This window comes from Salmo trutta, chromosome 4 (genome assembly GCF_901001165.1).
Source record: "Salmo trutta chromosome 4, fSalTru1.1, whole genome shotgun sequence".
In the NCBI taxonomy this organism is placed as follows: domain Eukaryota; kingdom Metazoa; phylum Chordata; class Actinopteri; order Salmoniformes; family Salmonidae; genus Salmo; species Salmo trutta.
The window spans coordinates 10,102,256-10,126,492 of NC_042960.1; the positions used below are offsets into that span (position 1 = coordinate 10,102,256).

A 24,237-nucleotide genomic window follows, 5' to 3' on the forward strand; every position below is an offset into this window, starting at 1 on the left:
GCCCAACGGCAACATGCTCAGCTAGGTAGCGTGCTGACAACTCCCCATCCCTCAGGAGTCCTCTTTCTGCCAGCTAAACCTGCATTACTGTGTTACAGATACTGTGTTACGTACATAGTCATGTAACAAGGGAATGAGAAGAGGAAAGGAGCCAAAGTTTATTGTCTGACAGACAACAAAAATACAATTTTCACATATTCTATGATAATAAAGTATGCTATTGTATCATAAATAAACTACAGTTATTTGGTAGAATTGTAAACACATATTGTGCTTTGTGATAAAATGTCCATTTCATAATTGGGTAATAAGAATTTTTTCTTAACTGACTTGCCTAGTTAAATAAATAAAATAAAATAAATACAGCAGTCAATGTGTACCAAGTCTCTCATACTAGTCAAATCAACTGGAGGATTTTATGATGAGGGAAACCCGAAAACTAAACCCTCTTTGTCTACCTTTGTTCACACCTATTAAGTAAGACTACTGGAATTTGGTTACATCCAACGTGGGCATACTAATAGAGGTCCCATTGAATTACTATTCTAATTCCTAATTCAATGGGCCTACATTTCTACCAATTCCATAGACACATGGGTCTACTTTCTGAATGACTCCATACTCCAACCACTTTAAGTTCCTTTGTCTGGGTGGGTGACAGAAGTCTGACGGTATTCCGTGTTGATCCTCTCAAGCGGACAGGGGCTCGTAGGTGTGGAAGTGGATCCCTTTAGAGCAGGTGATCTTCATCACTGCGCCGTTTAGACCGGTATCAGTTATCAGGCGTAACACTCCCTCTGCGATCAGCGACGGTCTGGGGATAGAGATCGAGAGATAGAGATAACAGGGTCGTGTTAGGTAGGGAACACAGTGTCCAGATAGTTCCTCCTTGGTTCATTCGGTTGTCTTCCGCCTGGTGTTTAATGAACACAACCCAGGAAAGAGAGAGGCCATGATCATACATTCTCTTTCAATTCCTGAAGGTTTTTTGGGATTGAATTGGACTAGCTAACAATTTAGGTTGCAAAATGCCCTCATGATTACATCATAGAATTCCTGAAATATGATGTAACTTAATTCAACAATTTCCTGGCTGAAAGAGATACAAGATCAACATTTAAAAAGGCCTATTTTTGACGCTGTAGCCAACAGATTTATCAAATCGCCTTGCCCCAGGCCAAACAGCTTGGACAAGGTATTGCGAAATACTGTACTTTAAAGCAGCTGAGCTGGTAAATGTAAGTATTCAAGACTGAAGTACATTCTGATATAAATAACAAAACTTGGCCTACATATGATTTTAAGTGCATCTTATCTCAAACACACTGTATTTCTCAATATTTGTCTTTGCATGTTTCGGATGCATGATTTTCATCATGTGATAATTTAGGGGTTTTCCACTTTTTTTTAAACGCCACTCCTGAATAAGAAACAATGTAATTAACATTGTAGCAAACTTAATCATTTCAAATAATGTTGACAAAGTTAAGTCTTTCCTCAGAATACCCCTCAACGTTTGTATCTGTATATTTCTACCGCCGTTTGCTTCTGAAGTAGAAAACCTTATCTGATGTCGTCCAAAGCACTCAAAACACAGTGACATAGAGAGGGGACAAGACACAAACACACCAGGAAGCTTCCAAGGCCCCCTCTCTCCTCTCTCCAGATAAGACAGGGAAACTGAGGAGGGATAACAACCTCCATGGCCTCCCACACATGCTTTAAGGAGGAAATGGACACTGATTAGGGAGGCTTTGCTACTCCAGATACTGTATTACCTGATGTCGTAGAATGGAGTTAGTATTTGGGTGGTTTCGCGGGGCCATGTAGGGAGGGTGAGTTGATTCTAGGTCTGTGCTGACTTGTTTAGGTATAAACAACACTTGTGTACATTAATCTGAAGCAGTATCCTATATACACACACACACACAACATAGGTTTACTGTAAATCTGAGTTATAAAGAACGTGATAGGTAATGAGGGAAATGAGGCAACTTCTACACAACATGTATACGAACTCACTGAAGCACCCCGAACTTGTGCACGCTCCTCTTTAAGTCGTCCTTGAACTTGTCAAACTTGCCCATGTTGTCCTCGTGTTCCACGGAGCGCAGGAGAGGGGTGTCCACGAAGGCAGGGCACAGTGTGTTGATCCTCACACCGTAGTTCTCCACCTCGGCTGCATCCTGTGTGGGGAGAGGAAAGGAACACAGACGTGTCAGGGTGTGTGTGTATGCTTGTGAAAGGAGCAACGTGCCAGTGTGTATGTGTGTGTGTGTCTGTGTGTGTGAGAAAGAGGAGCACAAACATGTCCGAACACGGTCAAGCGTAATCACCCAGGGCAAAGGAATGTGTCTAGGCCAGTGTTTTCCGTGCCTTTCCTGGAGTACCCCCAGCCATTCCACATATCATGTATTCTAGTACAACATCTGATTCAACTGGTCAACTAATCATCAAGCCCTTCATTACTTAAATCAGGTGTACTGGTTTTGGATTACATACTGTATGTCTATTAAGGTGGTCCAAAGTTTAGTATTTGTTCCCATATTAATTGCTCACAATAAGTACATCTTATGACTACATTTTATTTACTAACTCTATTTTATCAATGTATCAAGCGGGCTTCAGGAAGAAGCATAGCACAATTACAGCAGCCATGAAGGTTTTAAATGATATCACTGAAGCCCTTGACAAAAAACAGCACTGTCTCACTTTTTATTGATCTCTCTAAGGCTTTTGATACAGTTGATCATGCTATACTGAGGCAGAGATTGTCGAGTGTAGGTCTTTCGGAGCATGCAGTTGCATGGTTTGCTAACTATCTGTCTGATAGAACTCAGTGCACTCAATTTGATGGGCTCATGTCTGTTAAATTGTCTGTCTGTAATGGTGTGCCCCAAGGCTCTGTACTTGGTCCTCTCTTATTCACTATTTATATAAATAATTTAGACAAAAATGTCCAAAATGCGCAACTTCATTTTTATGCTGATTATACTGTTATTTACTGTTGTGCCTCGTCTCTTACAAAAGCTTTCCAGAACTTGCAAAATGCTTTTTATACTGTTCAACATACCTTGTGTCAATTGAAGCTTATCCTCAATACTGACAAAACTAAACTAATGGTGTTTTCTAAAGCAAGAAATAGACCTCTGAACTTTTCACCTATTATTACCTGTCAGAGCACTGAGATTGAGACTGTAACCTCCATATAAATATCTTGGAATTTTAATTGATGACGGCCTCTCTTTTAAATTGTATATTCAACAACTTACAAAAAAATTGAAGCTGAAATTGGGATTTTATTTTAGGAATAAGGCCTGTTTTCTTTTGAAGCCAGAAGGAGGCTAGTATCAGCTACATTCATGCCTTTACTAGACTATGGGGATATTTTATATATGAACGCTTCGGCTCAGTGTTTGAGATCAATTGACACCTTTTACCATGGCACTTTGAGATTTATTTTAAACTGCAAAACCCTTACGCACCACTGCACTTTGTATACCAGGGTTGGCTGGCCTTCTCTAGTCACCTGTAGGCTCAGTCACTGGTATACTTTTATTTACAAAGCCATTTTGGGTTTACTACCGTTTTATTTGGGCATTTTTATTGTTCAGAAATGTGGTGGGTACTCTCTTCGTTCGCTGGACTTTATCCTGCTTACTGTTCCAAATGTCCGAACTGAATTTGGTAAAAGGGCTTTTATGTACTCTGCGCCATCGTCTTGGAACGCCTTACAAAATACTTTTAAACTGGAAGAACTTGTCCCGATTGGTATTTTTAAATCACTGATGAATGATCTTGAGACTGATTCCCTGACCTGTCAATGTTTTTAATTTTCTGTTTTTGTTCTATGGTTTTTACTAGATTATTTGTAGGTTTTCATGTTTTTTTTGTCTGTAATTTTTGTAATGACTTGGTGCTGCCTATCTTGGCCAGGATGCTCTTGAAAAAGAGATTTTAAATCTCAATGAGCCCTTCCTGGTTAAATAAAGGTTTAATAATAATAAAAATCAATGATTATCCGTAATCATGGTAATCATGGTAGCAGCCACGTTAATATAGAAGTGTTTAGAAACATATTCTATTCTTATTTACAATAAAAGTGACTCCAAAATTATTGGGCACAAAATAATCTGAAACACAACCCAACCAAAACAGCAAATGCATCCAGCAAGTTTTTTGAGTCACAAGCTTGATGTAGTCATTGCGTGCTAGGAATATGGGACCAAATACTAAACGTATGTATTTTTTGTACTTTTACCCCTTTTTCTACCCAATTTCATGATATCTAATTGGTAGTTACAGTCTTGTCCCATTGCTACAACTCCCGTATGTACTCGGGAGAGGCGAATGTCGAGAGCCATGCCTCCTCCAAAACATGACCCTGCCAAGCCGCACTGCTTCTTGACACACAGCTCGCTTAACCCCGAAGCCTGCCGCACCATTATGTCAGAGGAAACACCGTACAAATGGCGACCGTGCATGCACCCGACCCGCCACAAGGAGTCGCTCGAGCGCGATGGGACAAAAACATTCCTGGCCGGCCAAATCCTCCCCTAACCCAGACGACGCTGGGCAAATTTGCGCCGCCTCATTGGTATCCCGGTCACGGCCGGCTGTGACACAGCCTGGGATCAAACCCAGGTCTGTAGTGACGCCTCAAGCACTGCGACAAGCCAATTGGTAGGCTATACTTTTTACTGCTTTAATACACATAAGTGAATTTGACAGTCTGCACTTTAACCTTATAGTCAATGATTTAAAATCCAAACTTTTGGAGTGTAGAGCCAAAAGAAGAATAAAGTGTTTCACTGTCCCAATAATTACGCAGGGCACTGTATGTGGAATGGCTAGGTGTACTCGAGGAGAGGTTTGGGGGTGTGTTAGAACTCACCGCTATGGCTCTGGAGAAGCCTATCACCCCGTGCTTTGTGGCCGTGTACACTGGCTGGTAGGGGGAATGAAGGAAAGCTGAAAAAGAAAGAAAGAAAGAAGAATAAACAAAGTTTACAGTCATGGTAACTCACCAACATACTCCACGTGGTACCCATTTAAATCTCAGGCGTTTTTCATTGACGGCGCTTATCAACAATGCAATCACTCTAAAGGCATTGTTACAGAGGTTACTTGTCCTCTGTGTGTGTGTGTGTGTGTTTGTGTAAGCACGCTATAGTGGAATCTACCGGTTTTTACTGAGATCTCATACCGCTCAATAGAAATGAATGAGTACTGTAACTTATTCTCTATGTCTTTCCCGTCATGGAAAAACAGGATCCTCCAAGGCAAAATATTTCTCCCTATTTCGACTTAATTCAAACATGAAAAAGCTGTGTGCTTGTATGTGTTGGGCCGGCCGCCAAGTTTTGTTTAAACCAGAACAATCTCCAGAACATTACATTTCACGAGAACTCGCTTCCCCCTCCAAATAATGGGCTCAATTCCTTTTATGGACACATAAAACCTTCACCTTGTGAAGATCAATCATTAGTTGTCCCCTTTAAAAAGGATAGAGCCAGGGCAAACCTTAAGAGAAACCTGTTGTATGGAGTACTGCAAGGCACTTTGTTTCTGAAACCTCTCAACACCTTTGTATAAGAGAACAGAGGTGAAATTAGATGGAAAAATCCCTCTGGGAACATAGTAAAATCAAAGGGAATTGAGCTCAAAGAGAATGTTTACATGCATTCTTAAAAGAATGTGTGCTAAGTAGAACCATATAGTGTTCTTCAGTTTTTCTGAACCCTTTTTGGTGCTAGGTAGAACCATTTTCAGAGGGTCTACCATGTAGGGTTCTTCATAGAACACCTTGTATATGGTTCTACCAATAACCATTTTATTATATAAAGGTTATTCTTAGAAACTAACATGAATGGTTCCACCAGCCTTTAAAATCAAATGATTTATGAAGAGATCTGTCTATCGTAACGCCACTTGTTGACGGGCTTAGTTAAACCCTAACACAGTGGTGTTAGGAAACCCTTGGTTTACAGGCCACGTCAGGCCTGCAAGTCACATTATTCTGGCTCGCAAAGTGATGTGTAATTGCCATTGGAATCTAGCCAGAGTTACGATATCCAACAATTAGAATTGTTTAAATCAACCGCAACCTACATTCAAAAAGATTGCCAGGGTAGGGAAGATTAGATCCTTGACGTAGTCTCAGTATTCAAACTGGAGCAACTATCTCAGCAACGAGTGCAATAAGTCCAACTACTAACAGATTGGTTTAGTTGTGTAGCATAAAATGTATCAACCAATCAATGTACTGTACAGTTGAAGTCGGAAGTTTACATACACTTAGGTTGGAGTCTGTCACGTCCTGACCAGTATAGGGGTTATTTGTATTTGTAGGTTGGTCAGGACGTGGCAGAGGGTATTTGTTTTATGTGGTTCGGGGGTTATGTGTATTGTAGAGGGGTGTTTTATTTATGTATTACAGGGTTTTGGTGTATGTTCTGGGTTTTGTATTCTAGGTTGTATTTTCTACGTTCTGTCTAGTTTAGTTTTTCTATGTTTAGGTTTGGGTGTGGACTCAATTGGAGGCAGGTGTTTCTATTTTCCTCTGATTGAGAGTCCTATATATAGGTATGTGTTTGGGGTTGTTAATTGTGGGTAGTTGTATTTCGCACTGCTGTTATTTATTTAGCCTGTGAAACTGTCGGTCTGTCGTTCTTTGTTTTCTTGTTTTCCATGTTCACGTTTATTTAATAAATTATAATGATGAGCACGCAACCCGCTGCGCCTTGGTCCTCTCTCTCCTACGACAGCCGTGACAGAGTCATTAAAACTCGTTTTTCAACCACTCCACAAATTTGTTGTTAACAAACTATAGTTTTGGCAAGTCGGTTAGGACATCTACTTTGTGCATGACACAAGTTATTTTTCCAACAATTGTTTTCAGACAGATTATTTCACTTATCATTCACTGTATCACAATTCCAGTGGGTCAGAAGTTTACATACACTAAGTTGACTGTGCCTTTAAACAGCTTGGAAAATTACAGAAAATGATGTCATGGCTTTAGAAGCTTCTGATAGGCTAATTGACAACATTTGAGTCAATTGGAGGTGTACCTATGGATGTATTTCAAGGCCTACCTTCAAACTCAGTGCCCCTTTGCTTGACATCATGGGGAAATCAAAAGAAATCAGCCAAGACCTCAGAAAAAAAAATTGTAGACCTCCACAAGTCTGGTTCATCCTTGGGAGCAATTTCCAAACGCCTGAAGGTACCATGTTCATCTGTACAAACAATAGTACGCAAGTATAAACACCATGAGACCACACAGCCATCATACCGCTCAGGAAGGAGACGCGTTCTGCCTCCTAGAGATGAATGTACTTTGGTGCGAAAAGTGCAAATCAATCCCAGAACAACAGCAAAGGACCTTGTGAAGATGCTGGAGGAAACATTTACAAAAGTATCTATATCCACAATAAAACGAGTCCTATATCGACATAACCTGAAAGGCCCCTCAGTAAGGAAGAAGCCACTGCTCCAAAACTGCCATAAAAAAGCCAGACTACAGTTTGCAACTGCACATGGGGACAAAGAACGTACTTTTTGGAGAAATGTCCTCTGGTCTGATGAAACAAAAATAGAACTGTTTGACCATAATGACCATCGTTATGTTTGGAGGAAAAATGGGGAGGCTTGCAAGCCGAAGAACACCATCCCAACCGGGAAGTACGGGGGTGGCAGCATCATATTTTGGGGGTGCTTTGCTACAGGAGGGACTGGTGCACTTCACAAAATAAATGGCATCATGAGGAAAGAAAATTATGTGGATATATTGAAGCAACATCTCAAAACATCAGTCAGGAAGTTAAAGCTTGGTCGCAAATGGGTCTTCCAAATGGACAATGACCCCAAGCAAACTTCCAAAGTTGTGGCAAAATGGCTTAATGACAACAAAGTCAAGGTATTGGAGTGGCCATCACAAAGCCCTGGCCTCAATCCCATAGAAAATTTGTGGGCAGAACTGAAAAAGCATGTGCGAGCAATGAGGCCTACTAACCTGACTCAGTTACACCAGCTCTGTCAGGAGGAATGGGCCAAAATCCACCCAACTTATTGTGGGAAGCTTGTGGAAGGCTACACGAAACGTTGTCCTAAGTTAAACAATTTGAAGGCAATGCTACCAAATACTAATTGAGTGTATGTAAACTTCTGACCCACTGGGAATGTGATGAAAGAAATAAAAGCTGAAATGAATCACTCTCTACTATTATTCTGAAATTTCACATTCTTAAAATAAAGTGGGGATCCTAACTGACCTAAAACAGGGATGTTTTTACTAGGATTAAATGTCAGGAATTGTGAAAAACTGAGTTTAAATGTATGTAAACTTCCGACCTCTACTGTATATGCAAAAACACTTTAAAACAAACAATTCTGAAAATCACCCTACATTAGAGCATGCTGGGAAATATGATATATGGTTGTACATAGAACCCTTCTGTTAAAATGAGTTTAACTATGAGAACTCCCAAACCACCCATGTGTTCCCGCTAAATTTCAGTCCTGTAGGAGAGGGCATAAATATGGTAGCTGGAATTGTATAGGAAACATTGTATAAAGTCTTGACTTCAAATCTTATTGCCACTTCAGCTAAAAACAGTCACACAAGTGACAAGGAGGAAAGGGATCTATAGGAGCCACAGGTTTGCTGCTGGGACACACAGGAAGCAAAGTATGTGCAATAACATGACAATATGGGGTAATTTATCATAAAACACAACAAACCATTATCTTGCAGTTTCAGGCATACCTGTACTTCCCCTTATGCCTAAGCAGCTCGAACGGAGTGATGATAACATAAAACGTCAGACTGCTCTTCCCTTATTTGGAACTACAGTGAACGATATACTGACTGTCTTAATTAGTTATTACAGTATAATATTGAACCAAATGCTTTCACCCTTTACCCTTGTGGGAATTGGCCTATATTGATAGGGCTAAATTGAAATGTTTCTTACAGAAGAAATCTGAAAATGCATAACCATTTTAGAAATTGATAGGGAACAGTTTGGAGGTAATCGGAAAATGACTAGACCAAACATTACACTGTTGATGTTATGTGCATTTTACATTTTGTGTACTTTGCCACTTTTGTTGAAAACGAAATCTGAAAATACTCTGGATACATTCAGTAACATGATAAGACTATTCCTGGAAAATGTGGGGTAGGTGCAACATAAGACAAACATTACAAAGGTTTGAGTGAAAGGTCTAACTGTTGTCTTCAAGTGGGCACACACCTCTCCAAAGTGTACACAGTTCCTAAGTAATTTCAATGCATTTTTATGACTCAAAAGAAAAGTATTCAACTATAAAGGTACTTTTGTGAGCTCTCCTAGCTGTGCCATTGAGGAACAAGCTCACTTATAGTTGTTTAGTTTGGAACACAGCCCTGCATCCCCGCCATAACACAATTGGGTGATTCTGCAACTTCGGGCAAGATTTCAGAAATTAAAATGTATTGAAAAACCATTTTACCGGTATTATAATTGTCTTTGATTTGTCTAGAAATAATATCTGATAAATCGCTGTGATCGTACTATTCAGGAATTTATATATTTTTGTCATTTTTCCCAGACAGCCATTAAACATCCATTTTAGTTGAAAATTAATTGTATAATATTTCATTTTTAACACATTTCTTATACATTTGTCTTGCATTGAACATTATTTTAAGTGCTTTTTAAGGTTTTCCTAAAAATAATAATTCATCACAACGCCTGAATGTATGAACTTGCCTTTGTGACAACTGAAAATATTTATTTATCATAAAAAAATAAGATATTTCCGCCCAACCTTTTTGTGAGATTATGATAACAACCATATGATTTCCCTATCTAAAACAAATCGATCAATATAAATTACACATAATATACAAATTGACCTAAAAATATGGGTGTGGTGGAAATGACATCTATGTAAAAAAACTAAAAACGTAGGAAAACAATATTTTATTGCAACCATTTTGAACAACAACCATTGTAAAACATTTAATTAATTTAAGACAAAGTAAGATTCCAGAGGTCACAGACATAGAAACAAAATAAAAAACGATCCTATACGATACCAGGAACATCTGCAAAAAGACAGGGAGAGATACTGGAAGAAAAAAGAGAAGGGAGAAGTCAAATCTATCTCTGAGCTTACAAAGCGAGAACAAAGGAGCAAGAGAAGGCAATGGAAATGCAACCAACGGAATAGAAGACAGACTTTAAAGAGAACAGTTGCAATTGCAACCTACCCATCAGGCAACACAACACCTTAGTCACCAGATGACTTGCAGCCAGAACATGAGGCCATCAAACCTGCCCCTAACTTACCTGCCCAGACTGCTTAGCATGCTTTGGCTAGTATTACAGCTAGCATATCGTTTTCACTAAATACATAAAATGTATTTTTAAAAAAATCAAAATTCTACCACAAATGAAAGAAAACTTCTGGACATGACTTCTGGAACAACTGTCTGCTGCAGCCATGTGCTTCAGTGTCACAATAAGTTTCCATGGTAACTAAATTAACATTCTCTTGACAAAACTTGATTAAATGAGGAATTTGCCCTCAGTGGTGGAAATGACACCACTACCAAAGGACAGGTATATTCTGTGTAAATAACAATATAAAGGGCATACTCACTATACATACTGATATAGATTTTATTTAATTGACTCTTTCTCAAGAAGATAACATTACATAATGTGTAATTATTCATGTTTTGTCATAGAAAAACATAGTGGAAGCTCAAAAGTCTGGGTCAGGGACAAGGGCAAAACAGTGAAATTGAGGTATAAAATGCATCTGAAAAGTAGCTAAAATACTAGATAGAGAGGTGTCAAAAAAATCTGGGGTGATGGTAGTGTGAACTTAACATATAAAGAAAAAAACATATTTTTAAATAAAATCACAAAAATGGACCCTGAGGACATAGAGGTTCCTGTAGTTACAGAATCACCCAATTACTGTTGTTATTTACACAATCCAAAAACGGTCCATTATAAATCGCAATGAGGGTCAGGTGGGCATGATCTGAAAGCTCGTTCCATTGCCAACATAACTAGTTGTTATAAAATACGATCTTACAATGTTAGGCTTTCACAAGGAAATTCAGAAAAACAGATCGTAATTTAGGTGCATTCAGGTGCGTGCGATGCGGCATTTTTTTCTCTCACAATAAACAAACATAGGCTCATTCTGTTCAGAAGACCCCAGGATATGACGACATGTCATCTTGCAACTGTACATCAAACATAGTGGTCATAAACGTTGATTTGGAAATGTGAATTGCACATTTGGACTCACAGGTGTTTGGCTTGTATGTCATCAAAGCCGTATTTATTATAATCCTCAAAATCTCATCTTTCAAAATACATTAAGTCCTCTTAATTTACAGCAGTTCCCTTCACCTGGACAACAAAAAAATTTGCAAAAGTTGCCCAACTACTGGAAGGGATGGCGGCAACTTCTTATTGCGAGTGGTGCTGAAGTTCAGAATGGCTGTCAATAAAAACCCATATAGCTCTGTGAAGCGCAGAGCCAGAACCCTTACTGAAACAGCCACTACGTTCCAATTTAGGCGCTTATTATTGCCCAAATCTGCCATTTACAACTCGTGTACAGGTACGAGTGTAAAGGGCTACATGATTTAAAATATATTTGACAAACTCTTTAACATACTTTTCCAACTCACTCTGCTTGCTGTATAATCTGCAGTTCTGTCTATTGCATCTTTGACTTGGTACTGTGTTGCTGTTGTTGTCCTTTTTAAATGTATACATCTTCTCGCCTAGGGCATTTTATTCTCAGCAATGACGTCATATATATTGTTGGGTATGTTCACCTCCAGAGTCATGAATGATGCATAACAAAATACATCTAGTATGATTAATGACAGTCTAATTACACTGTACGGTTTGTTGGGAGTTCTAGAGTCTCCAAGAACACAACATGATGAATTATCCCACACCACATACAAAATGCTAAGCTAGGGACCCTGGGACTAAACACCTCCCTCTGCGGCTGGGTCCTGGACTTCCTGACGGGCCGCCCCCAGGTGGTAGGGGTGGGCAGCAGCAGGTCTGCCACTCTGATCCTAGATAAGGGGCCCCTCAGGGGGTGCCTGCTTGGTCGCCTCCTGTACTCCCTGTTCACCCACAACTGCATGGCCGAGCACGACACCAATACCACCATTACATTTGCCGGCGACACAATGATGGTGGGCCTGATCACCGACGATGATGGGACAGCCTATAAGGAGGAGGTCAGAGACATGGCGGTGTGGTGCCAGGACAACAACCTCTCCCTCAAAGTTATCAAGACAGGGGAGATAATTGTGGACTGCAAGAAGAGGAGGGCCGAGCACGCCCCCATTGTCATTGACAGGGCTGTAGTGGAGCAGGTCGAGAGCTTCAAGTTCCTTGGTGTCCACATCACCAAACTGTCATGGTCCAGACAGACCGGGACAGTCATGAGGCACGACAATGCCTATTCTCCCTCAGGAGACTCAGTGGATTTGGCATAGCTCCTCAGATCCTCACGGGGTTCTACAGCTGCACCATAGAGAGCATCCTGACTGGTTGCATTGCCGCCTGGTATGGAAACTGCTCGGCATCCGACCGCAAGACGCTACAGAGGGTGGTGCGTGTGGCCCAGTACATCACTGGCCATTCAGGACCTCTATACCAGGCGGTATCAGAGGAAGGCCCTAAAAAACTCCAGCCACCCACTGTTCTCTCTGCTACCGCACGGCAAGCGGTACCGTAGTGTCAAGTCTAGGTTCAAAATGCTCCTTAACAGCTTCTGCCCCCAAGCCATTTGGCTGCTGAACAGCTAATATCAAATGGCTATCCGAACTATTTGCATTGAACCCCCCTTTTTTTACACTGCTGCTACTAGCTGTTTATTATCTATGCATAATCACTATCTACATGTACATATTACCTCAATTACCATGACTAATCTGTACCCCCACACATGACTCAGTACCGGAACCCCCAGTATATAGCCTCGTTAGTTATTTTATTGTATTACTTTTTTTTTTACTTTAGTTTATTTAGTTAATATTTTCTTAACTCTTAATTTTCTAAAAACTGCATTGTTGGTGAACGGCTTGTAAGAAAGCCTTTCACGGTAAGGTCAACACCTGTTCTATTCTACCCACAAAATACAACCTTGCACTCTGGTATCCTGCAAACCATGATCGCTTCTGTATTTTACACCCCGAGTTAAAATACAGAAGTCTGGTGCACACGTTGTTAATGGTTGCCGTTCATAAAAATACTTGTACATTGCTAGACATGTCTGCCTTTGTTGACCTGGTAGCTACTGAGGTAAGACAGGTGGTCTCACCAACAGCACACGTAGAAACGTTCTCGTCAGAATAGCCTGGTTTGATATAGATAACGCGTTTGCCTGTATGCAGAATAAGCCAGTTACTGCTGCTGTGGGGCGAGCCCAAAGGGAGGTGTCGATTTGAGGTGGGCTGTTCCTTCGCTGGATACATGGAGACGGGCCTTTGCTGACAAGTTTCTCAAATACCAGCCCCTCGTGTCACGCTTGGATGGCCTTGGATATAAGTGCAAGTCGGTGACAGTAGTATTTGACAGTCTCTGCCACCTACATATGGTGAGTGGCCTTCAGATTGCAGGCGTGCCAAAGACTAGAGCAAAGCAACTGGCCGAAGTACTGCTCTGTTTCAGCTGTTATGGGCAGCCTAGCTTTGTGGAGAAGGTGCTTTTTGTATCCGTAAAGTGCTCTTGTATCCAAGACCTTTAAAATAGTTTTTATCCTTCTTAATGTAATGCAATTTGTGGATTCAAATAAAGTGTTTAAAATGTGTACGCGTGTGTTTTCCTTCCCCCAAAATGCTCCAAGATTATTGTCAACTGATACCCTTTGTACATTTCAGGTTAGGCTCCTCTTACCACACATCATGAAGAACAGGGTGAACCAAAACAATGATTTGCATCAAAATTACCGCGATCCAATATAGGAGCTGTCAGTCAGTCAGTTCGTCAATCCTTGCATAACTGCCAGTGAAGGAAGAAGCCTGTACCGAACACTGCAATGGGTCCACCTACATTCCAAAGTTCCTTGTCCCATTAGAGGCAGCTGCCATTTAAAGTGGGGCCTGTGAGCGCCTGCAGCTTTTGCTGCGGTTGTACATCAAGCAGCATCTTGCCAACCGTTTCTTCTCAACGGTAAAGAAAACAAACTGATGTCATGTCAGCGGTGTTTTGGCTTTGGGCTAGAGATAATGTGCGATGTTGTTGTCCATTGTAGCTAGCCTATCTAACAGTTCTATCACTGTTTCATAATCACGTTTAGAGTGATTAAAACAATATTTAGGATATTTATATATTTTCCCTTTCTGTAACACACATTTCCAGTGTTCTAGTTGTGACACTCAAGGTGAGGGTTAGTCACTAGACTTGTTATGGATTATGCTCATATCGGTTGATAGTGATTGACGCCAGACTGGAGGTACAAGGACACACTGATTATTCACAGTTGTATTGATGACCTTCTGTGGACACCGATTCTGTAGCAGCTGACAAAGCCGCTGCCTTGGTTTTCAACTGCGAGCCTCTCGGGCTGGTGTTTACAGAACATTTGGTGATGTCTGATTTAGAATATAAAGGGCCCGTCTCCAAGAGGCCATATCTACTTCTGTGCTGGAGGTGTCTCCCTGTTGGAACTTGTAATAAACCAGCTTTTATTTTTCAATTCTCTTCTCTTTAGTCCATCTGGAAATTCCGAAGAGGATAAGACACTAAGGTTTTCAGCTATGTTTGTTTAGCGAAGCTTCAGAATCAGCTCTCTGGAGGTGAGTCAATTGTGTTTACCCCTCTGTGGTGGAGACTTCTGGTTTCTCTCACCAAGAGGAATTTCTGAAATTTGATGAATGAGCCTCGTTGTACTATCAATTAATGATTTTGGTTTTGTTGTAATCGAGTTGGTTAAAAGTCCGTGGGTAAAAGTTGCTCCTCCAGTCAGCTGTGTGGTTTGTGTGCTGCAAAATGCTGAATTTGGGAAGGGTGTGCCTTGTTCGACCTGGGTGGGGTTCCAAGTATGTGAGTGCTCTGTGAATATCGATAATAACCCATTTAAAACCTCAAGTGGCATCGGCAGTGTCGTCCTGGCGGTGAAAGTAACCAATCGGTTTTAAATACCACACAATTGGGAGAGCCCTCTGGGACCAGTGATTAGCAACATCTGGTCTCTTTTAGATACTGCCAGCAAAGGATACAGTGCTACTCTTTGCATAGTGTGTAGCAAGGTGGTTACTTTGGACAAGTAGGGCATAACCTCTCGTGGGTAGAGCCTGTGTGGAGTGTTCGTTTGTTTGTTTGGTACGGTTGGTACCTCAGTTTGTGGTGGTGTCAGAGTGCGGGCCCGTTCACCGTAGGTACGGTTCACTTCCGTGTCTGGTCCATTACAGATCCTATTGTCACATTTTAGGTTGTTGGTTCACTTTTGTGACTGACTGTATTCCCTCCCCCAAATCTAGACTTACCAAGACGACACTGAATGTTCCTGAGTGACCTAGTTTCAGTTTTGACTTAAATCTGCTTGAAAGTCTATGGCAAGATCAACAACCAACTTGAGAGAGCTTGAAGAATGTTAAAAAGAATAAATGGGCAAATGTTGCACAATGCAGGTGTGCCAAGCTCTTGGAAATTTACCCAGAAAGACTCACAGCTGTAATCACTGCCAAAGGTGATTCTAACATGTATTGTCAGAATCACCACTTTGACAGAGTATTTACCACTTTGACATTAGAGGATTTTCCACTTTGACATTAAAGTATTTTGTGTAGATCGTTGACCAAAAATTATAATTAAATACATTTTAATCCCACTTTGTAACAACAAAATGTGGAAAAAGTCAAGGGGTGTGAACACTTTCTGAAGGCACTGTATCGGAATCACCCACAGGCATGGTTGGGGTATGTCTTGTTTTGGTTAGTAGCATAACTTTCACTTATCTGCTAGCGACAGCACTGAGGGATAGCATCTATAAGTAGCGTAATGATAGAATATGATGTTACCAGGTGCACAAGGGTGTGTTTACAAATCAATAAAATATTTGCATGATCTTGGACATGCACAGAGTTGTACCTCAGTACAACCACGTGGTTGTAAACTGGTTGAAATGACGTCATGTCAACCAGCTTTGCCTGTTGTGCTGGGACAACTTGAATCGGAAACTTCTCTCTCTCCCTCTCTAAACTATTATGCAATGAGTAATGAACGAGGAACGAGAGAGAAAGAAACGAGAAAGAAATGAAAAAGAGAAAGAAGCTGCTGAGACAGGGGGAAAAAAATAAAAAATATCACAGGAAGTAATGGGGCGGCAGGTAGCCTAGTGGTTAAAGCGTTGGACTAGTAACCGAAAGGTTGCAAGACTTTATCCCAGAGCTGACAAGCTAAAAATCTGTCGTTCTGCCCATGAACATGGTCCGTCATTGAAAATAAGAATTTGTTCTTAACGTGCTAGTTAAATAAAGGTTACATTTTAAAAAATCTAAAAAATTAAAAAAATCTACCTCAGCAGGAGAATGATTAACCTCCAGTCTCCAGTTAGGACAGTCAACTCAGTCCAAAGTTCAGTTGGAGTTTGATTTCCAGCCCAGGATCTAAACAACCTACATGGAACTATTTCACAACACTCTCTTTAGTTGCTCAGTGTATGAGTTTGGGGATTAGGTCCAAACAACCACAAAATCCTGTCATCCAACATCATCTATCATCCAACACAGCCACAGAACAATAATTCACCAGAACCCCATGATTGATGTCGACACACAGACAATGTGGATGAATGAGCCCAATGGCGTCATATGTCAGAGTCATACGTCTCGCTTGTGATAAACATATAGTCTTGATGACATTTAGATGTATGACATCTGGGAGATTCTTGGCCCACGGTTGTGAACTGAGCCGGGTGATATTTCCTCCTTCTCTCTGCAGGCAAACCTTAGGGAATCTAACTTGGAGTTGACTGTGCTATTGTTTACCATGCAGGGTCTCAAAAGTAGAGATGAGGGGATAGATATACAGTGTCAATGTAAAGTGTGTGACTGAATAGAGTCACATGGAATATTTAGCAGAGAATCATCTTAATCCTAAACGGTTTGTGAATTGGCTGAGGGAGAATGGAGTTCAGGCATATCTGTGTCAAAGTGCAGACAGAGAGAGAGACAGAGAGAGAGAGAGAGAGAGAGAGAGAGACAGACAGAGACAGAGAGACAGTTAGTGATAAAGAGGGAGGGAGAAGAGAAAGAGAAAAGAGAGACAACATAAAACATCAAATAAAAGGAAGCGATTCCCAAACCTTCCATAACAAAGCCATCACCTACAGAGAGATGAACCTGGAGAAGAGTCCCCTAAGCAAGCTGGTCCTGGGGCTCTGTTCACAAACAGACCCCAGAAAGCCCCAGGACAGCAACACAATTAGACCCAACCAAATCATGAGGAAATAAAAAGATAATTACAAGCATTATGCTACACTAACATCTACTAACCATGTGTATGTGACCAATAAAATGTGATTTGATTTAAATTAACAAAAAAACAGAGCAAACTAGAATGCTATTTGGCCATAAACAGATTTGGGCAGAATACATGACCACTGTAACTGACACAAAATTAAGAAAAGCTTTGACTATGTACAGATTCAGTGAGCATATCCTTGCTATTGAGAAAGGCCGCCGTAGGCAGACCTGGCTCTCAAGAGAAGACAGGCTATGTGCACACTGCCCACAAAATGAGGTGGAATCTGAGCTGCACTTCCTAACCTCCTGCCAAATGTATGACCATATTAGAGACACATATTTCCCTCAGAGTACGCAGACCCACAAATTCCAAAACAAATCCAATTTTGATAAACTCCCATATCTACTGGGTGAAATACCACAGTGTGCCATCACAGCAGCAAGATTTGTGACCTGTTGCCACAAGAAAAGGGCAAACAGTGAAGAACAAACACTATTATAAATACAACCCATATTTACTTTCCCTTTTGTACTTTAACTATTTGCACATTGTTACAACACTGTATATAGACATAATATGACATTTAGAATGTCTCTATTCCTTTGGAACTTTTGTGAGTGTAATGTTTTCATTTTATATTATCCATTACACTTGCTTTGGCAATGTAAACATGTTTCCCATAACGATAAACCCCTTTGAATTTAGAGAGCGAGAGAAAGAAAGAGAGAGAAAGAGAAAAGTCACCATCCTCCAGTTTATATAGTGTTCTAGCTTAATCAAAACACAAGCAACTATGTTTTCAGCACCGATGTTTACATTCCAAAGGCCTGAGAACAGCCTCCCAGCGATACAGTCTGTTTTCTGATCAAAGGATTATAATTTCTCAGAGTTCGCACCAGAGATTTCAAGCACAACATTCTCCAGTTGTATTTACAACTGTTTTATTACTGAAACGTAATGTATTGCCTATGTTATTGTCAAGTAGTATTTCAACAAGCGGACCCAGGGGCCGGCTCTAGGCTTTTGGGGGCAGAAGTGAGATTTTGTTAATTTATTATTATATTTTTTTGATTAACCTTTATTTAACTAGGCAAGTCAGTTAAGAACAAATTCTTATTTACAATAACGGCCTAACGGGGAACAGTGGGTTAACTGCCTTGTTCAGAGGCAGAACGACAGGTTTTTACCTTGTCAGCTCGGGGATTCGATCCAGCAACCTTTTGGTTACTCTAACTCTTACTCTAACCACTAGGCTACCTGCCGCCCCAAGTTGGGCTCCCCGGGCAAACCATTTTAGTGGCCCCTGTGATAGAACCATTACGTATTTACCTGATTTATTTGATATTAATGGTTAACAATTCATATTTAACTAATAGTAAGATATTTCTGTCCTACTAATGCTGTGTTTTTATGGTCTCCACTCTAGTTCCCTGTAGCCAATCTGGGCATATGGTTGCTAGAGACGGCTTGAGCTGACAAATGAGTTAAACACGGCATTACATAGACAAGAATGTGTTTTACTTGCATCTGGGAAACTAAGCCAGGGTGGGGTTAAGACAACAACCCTGTGCAGATAACGACCGGATTAATATTCTACTATTCTAACAGTAAGTTCAAACCCCGACTGAGTAAAAAAAAAAAAATAAACACAGATAGATCATTATTTTTTGGGGGGGGATCATAAGCTTATGTCACTTATGACTGGAACTGGCCCTGCACAGACCAATGATAATAGATACAATTATGTTGAAATTAGACAAGAGCACTTGACTCAAAGTCCACGAGTACTATTGCACAAACTGTGGATCTTGGCACAGAAGTCACAACACCACGTGACCACCACAGCCCAGTGTGAGGCTTGTCCACCTGTCCGGACTCTGCACTCTGTCGGCAGACATGTTAGCTCCCTGTGACCGCGTGTTCAAGAACCCAGAGGGGTCACGGGAAGGGAAATCTCTGCTGCTTACCAGCCCAGGGGTCTCATTTATCAACCGTGCATAGGCACAAATCTGTGTGTAAACCATGCGTGGAAAAACGTTCACGCAGTGTGAAATTGATCAGTATGAACGTTTGCTTGAGAGTGTGTGTAAATGTACACACAGCCGTGACCATGCGTACGCACAGGACCAAGTGGTGGAATAAGGAAACTGCTTGTCAAGTGTAGAATGCTAGCTGACTTGGATTGCACTAATAACATGCTTTCTCAATCTCCACATGCTGCTGTGGAGAAAGATTGAAAAATGAGAAGTACTGTAGTTGTTAGCTTGCCGACTGAGGCGATAGAACAGCCTTAACCTACCCCACTAAGCAAATAGTAGACGCACACAGCAATGCTTATTGTCCACTGTGAAAACAACATCAAACTCTAATCTATCAAGCGGTAATGTTGTAATGTTTGCCTTACACCTGTGTTGTGTTGTGTTATGGTACACTGTGTAACCATATTGTACCAAAACAAAGGCCTGGGAATTTCAACAATAACAGCGAATGAAGTCAATGTGGTTCTTTATAGCTGATGACCTGTGACATATTCCATTACATAGGGGTTGCTCACATCAGCTGAAAGCAACCGCATTGCCAAAGACATAGCTAGTCATTCACACATCCACATACACCACTGTTTCCCTTTTTCTTATGTCTGTGAAGGCTTCAATGTGTTGACGTGCAGCGTACAGTACATAAAGTATTGATGCGTGTATGGAGCAGCCTTACCTGCCATGGATGAGACATTGATGATGACTCCTCCTTCTTTTCCATACTCTTTGCTCATATGATCCAGGGCCAGGTAAGTTCCCTTGATGACTGATGTCTATGGAGAGAAACAAGAGGGCTTGAGTTTCAATATCCGACACATACAACAGTCACACTGTTTTGCTCTTATTCAGACTGTGGTAGAACTCTTCGCTGATGTCATGTCATGTGAACTAGGCTAAACTACAGCATCGTGTAATATAATGTAAACTAGGCTGAACTACAGCATCGTGTAATATAATGTGAACTAGGCTAAACTACAGCATCGTGTAATATAATGTAAACTAGGCTAAACTACAGCATCATGTAATATAATGTAAACTAGGCTAAACTACAGCATCGTGTAATATAATGTAAACTAGGCTAAACTACAGCATCATGTAATATAATGTAAACTAGGCTAAACTACAGCATCATGTAATATAATGTAAACTAGGCTAAACTACAGCATCGTGTAATATAATGTAAACTAGGCTAAACTACAGCATCATGTAATATAATGTAAACTAGGCTAAACTACAAAATCATGTAATATAATGTAAACTAGGCTAAACTACAGCATCATGTAATATAATGTAAACTAGGCTAAACTACAGTATCATGTAAGATTGATTTTGCAGTTAGTCAAGTAACAGATTGTTTTGGAAAAATAGATTTTCACAAACTATCTCAATGACAAAAATACATTCAAACTAACATTTACTGGTGTTAGTCACACACACACACACACACACACACACACACACACACACACACACACACCCCTCTTACCAGATTTACTTCAATGGTCTTCTCCCAGTCCTTCTCATTGTTGATGCCAGCATTGTTGACAACAATGTCCAATCTTCCAAACCGGTCGACTGTACTTTGAAAAGCATCTGCAATATGAAAGAAGAGTCCAACACTTAGGTTGATTAACTCTAGATTTACCCCTACAAGAAGAACACTACCAGTCCATACGAGATGGACATTTGTCAAGAATATTGCATTTTGTTTATTTACATCTAAACTATAATTTAGATTCTATATAAAAGAAGAACATCTAGCTCTTAGATTGATTATACAGGCTATATTTACTACAAGAACATTGCATCTTTGTCTAAGTAAGTAAACAAGTACATCCAAACAATTATCTAAGGCACAAAAACTGCAATATAACAGGTATTCACCAGCACCTGCCTTTCAGCTGAAAACATTCCACAAGAAAACCTTCAATTAAAAACGTATATAATAATAATCACCTTAACCAAGGTAGAAGCAACAAGTCAAGTACGTTGCTTTACTTAAACAACAAATGTCTAACAAATGTCCAGTCTCACAAGACTAAATAGACCGTGTCGACGTTTAAGTTTCAGTCGTGCACTGACAGTGTTCAGTGTTGGTTGAATGGACTCTTATAAGCACAGCTATTTAGGTAAGGCTACATCCAAGAACATTCCGATGTCTTTTGCCTGGGGCGTTTTGGAAATCTTGTCAAAAGTAACTAATTCATTTCCACACAATGGAAGTCTGTTTCAGAGGTGAATGATGTCTTAAAATAGGTAAGCCTAAGGCCTGAAGGTGATCGAAAATGAGAACATTATTATGCATTTAGGCAAAATGCTAAAGTTAGACTAGGCATATAGCTATACTTTTAAAAAAGTGGGTTAGTCTAATAACCTATAATAACCTCTAAAAAAAAAAATAGCAGTACCCTTGTAAAGTTGCAATTACCTTTGCCTAGTCAGACTGTTACCATGGTTACCCCATGGACACAACAGTATCTTCTTTACAAGCCAAAAAGTTGAATAAAATGATATGTACTTTTACTTTACCGGTTGTCCATACTGTTGGTCCTTTTTACCGTAAGGAAGTGGCGATAAAATGTCCATAGGAATGTATAATCAAACTAACTTTTCAAACCGCTGGTAGTGGGTTCAGATGTTTATCACCTGATACATGCTCACACGATGTAAATACATGCAAGCGATGTATGCAAACTTTCCGAGCTCGTACACGTGTTTATATTGTTTCGTGCATGTGCCAGGTGATAGAAAGTAGTACCAGCGCTTAGAGCTTGTGAGAAGAAATGTTCCAAACAAATGAATTGCATTCATCTCCGACTAAGAACCAGAAGTATCACAGTTTTATTGTCAGGCAACCATTACCTTTAAGTTTCAATCTGTCCGTCACGTCACACTGAATGAAAATGCAGTTCCCATCTCCAAAATCTCCATCTAAAATCTTCTTGCATTCCTCTCCGACACTTTGATTCAAGTCAACAAGTGCAACCTGCGGATATAAAATCAGAACATCTACAAAACGATGTCCAAATATTTAAAGCGGTTCTCTGTGCAACACAGTTGGTTTGGGCTCCATACAACCACAATAGGTTGGTACAAGCGCCGCGCGTAAAATGCGTAAAGGAACCAAAACCACCGTCCATTTACGGGCGACAATAGGCTATTAACTTTATATATAAACACCAACCTTTGCTTCATTCTTCAGTAGGCTTTCTGCGACGGCTCTACCGATACCTTGCGCTCCGCCCGTAACTAGAGCCACTTTACCTCGCAGAGTCATCTTTTACGCTTCATATGGCTGCGACACGCCGCGCTGCTTTATGTAGGCTCCAATATCATCTGGAATATTGTCAGGAAAGGGGCGTGTGGTGTAGGTAGCGCTAAATAAACACACGGCGGATAATTACGCCGTCTCGTCTTTCACCTTTTTCATATTCCAAACCGACCTCACTACTGGCATCATAGAATAACATATTGCTCAATTTAATATGATCTCTGTGACTGGCAACAAACAGCATGAGGGAATATCTACTGCTATGCTCTTCATATTGGGACAACCATGCAGTGAAGTCATAAAGCTCGCTATTGGTAGGCCTACACAGTCTGTTTTGAAAGGCAATAGCTTAACGTTAGATTGGGAATGCATTTTATGACGTTGAGATATAGACCTACAGTATACGATATCCCTTTATGTGACCATTGGCCTCTGCCAAGAGGCCTGAAACGTCATCACGGACATCAACCACCCGAGCCACGGCCTGTTCACCACGCAATCATTCAGAAGGCAAGGTCAGTACAGGTGCATCAAAGCTGGGACCGAGAGACTGAAAAACAGTTTCTATCTTAAGGCCATCAGACTGTTAAATAGCCATCACCAGCTAGCTACAGTACCACCCAGGTTACTCAACGCTGCACCTTAGAGGCTGCTGCCCTTTGTACATAGTCATGAAATCACTTGTCACATTAATAATGGAACACTAGTCACTTTAATAATGTTTACATACTCTTTTACTCATTTCATATGTATACAGTATACTGTATTTTGTTGTCCTAATTGCTTGTCCTAAGATGTATATATTTATTCATTTAATTATTTTACTTTTTAGATTTGTATTGTTGTGACTTGTTAGATACCACTGCATGGTTGGAGCTAGGAACACAAGCATTTCGCTACACCCACAATAACATCTGCTAAATATGTGTGTGACCAATAAAACGGGATTTGAACTTTACGGCACAGCAGGGTCACAGGTTCTATACCCACTCTGTATGATCCTCTGAACTGATACAGTAACAAAGACACAAAGACCAAATCTTCATTTAGAAATGTAACAGGTTTTTTTCTCAATCTTTTTTTTTTCTCTCAAAGGACCTTTATTAGATTTATGAAAAGTATTTACAGATGTACATTATAATGGAAAAAAAAACATGTGTTCTTCTCATCACAGCAGCAACTAAAACACAGGTCAAACACAAGTTCAAAAATAAATATATTGACATTGAATTCAGTTCATGCATCTAACATTTAATAATACTGTAATTTTTGTACAAAATGAAGTATTTAAATACACTTGCAATAGAAATGTACATGAAACGTATATTAATTCATCCTTCACATTGTGTATAACTGTGTCAAATACTAATATGTAGAAGTGGTATTAAAATCTGTAGAACTATATGAAAGCTTTGTCACT

General features: G+C 40.2%; 1 protein-coding gene across 1 annotated transcript; it reads right to left on the reverse strand.

Annotated features, from left to right (window-relative positions):
* Positions 1 to 134: 134 nt before the first annotated feature.
* LOC115191825 (15-hydroxyprostaglandin dehydrogenase [NAD(+)]) lies at positions 135 to 22,878 on the reverse strand. The gene is made up of 7 exons (XM_029749765.1): positions 22,731 to 22,878; positions 22,409 to 22,532; positions 21,033 to 21,139; positions 20,223 to 20,319; positions 4,895 to 4,971; positions 2,023 to 2,186; positions 135 to 814 (listed from the first exon to the last, which is right to left on the reverse strand). Exons 1-7 carry the CDS (start codon positions 22,821 to 22,823, stop codon positions 691 to 693), a joined length of 786 nt encoding a protein of 261 aa, XP_029605625.1. The 5' UTR covers positions 22,824 to 22,878; the 3' UTR covers positions 135 to 690.
* Between the last annotated feature and the right edge of the window lie 1,359 nt (positions 22,879 to 24,237).

Bases quoted from the DNA above. Each gene is read 5' to 3' on its own strand.
- LOC115191825 (XM_029749765.1), bottom strand. From the start codon at position 22,823: ATGACTCTGCGAGGTAAAGTGGCTCTAGTTACGGGCGGAGCGCAAGGT. The intron at 22,533-22,730 runs GTTGGTGTTTAT...TTATATCCGCAG, and splicing joins TACTGAAGAATGAAGCAAAG to GTTGCACTTGTTGACTTGAA. The intron at 815-2,022 runs GTGAGTTCGTAT...CTCTATCCCCAG, and splicing joins CACAAGTTCGGGGTGCTTCA to ACCGTCGCTGATCGCAGAGG.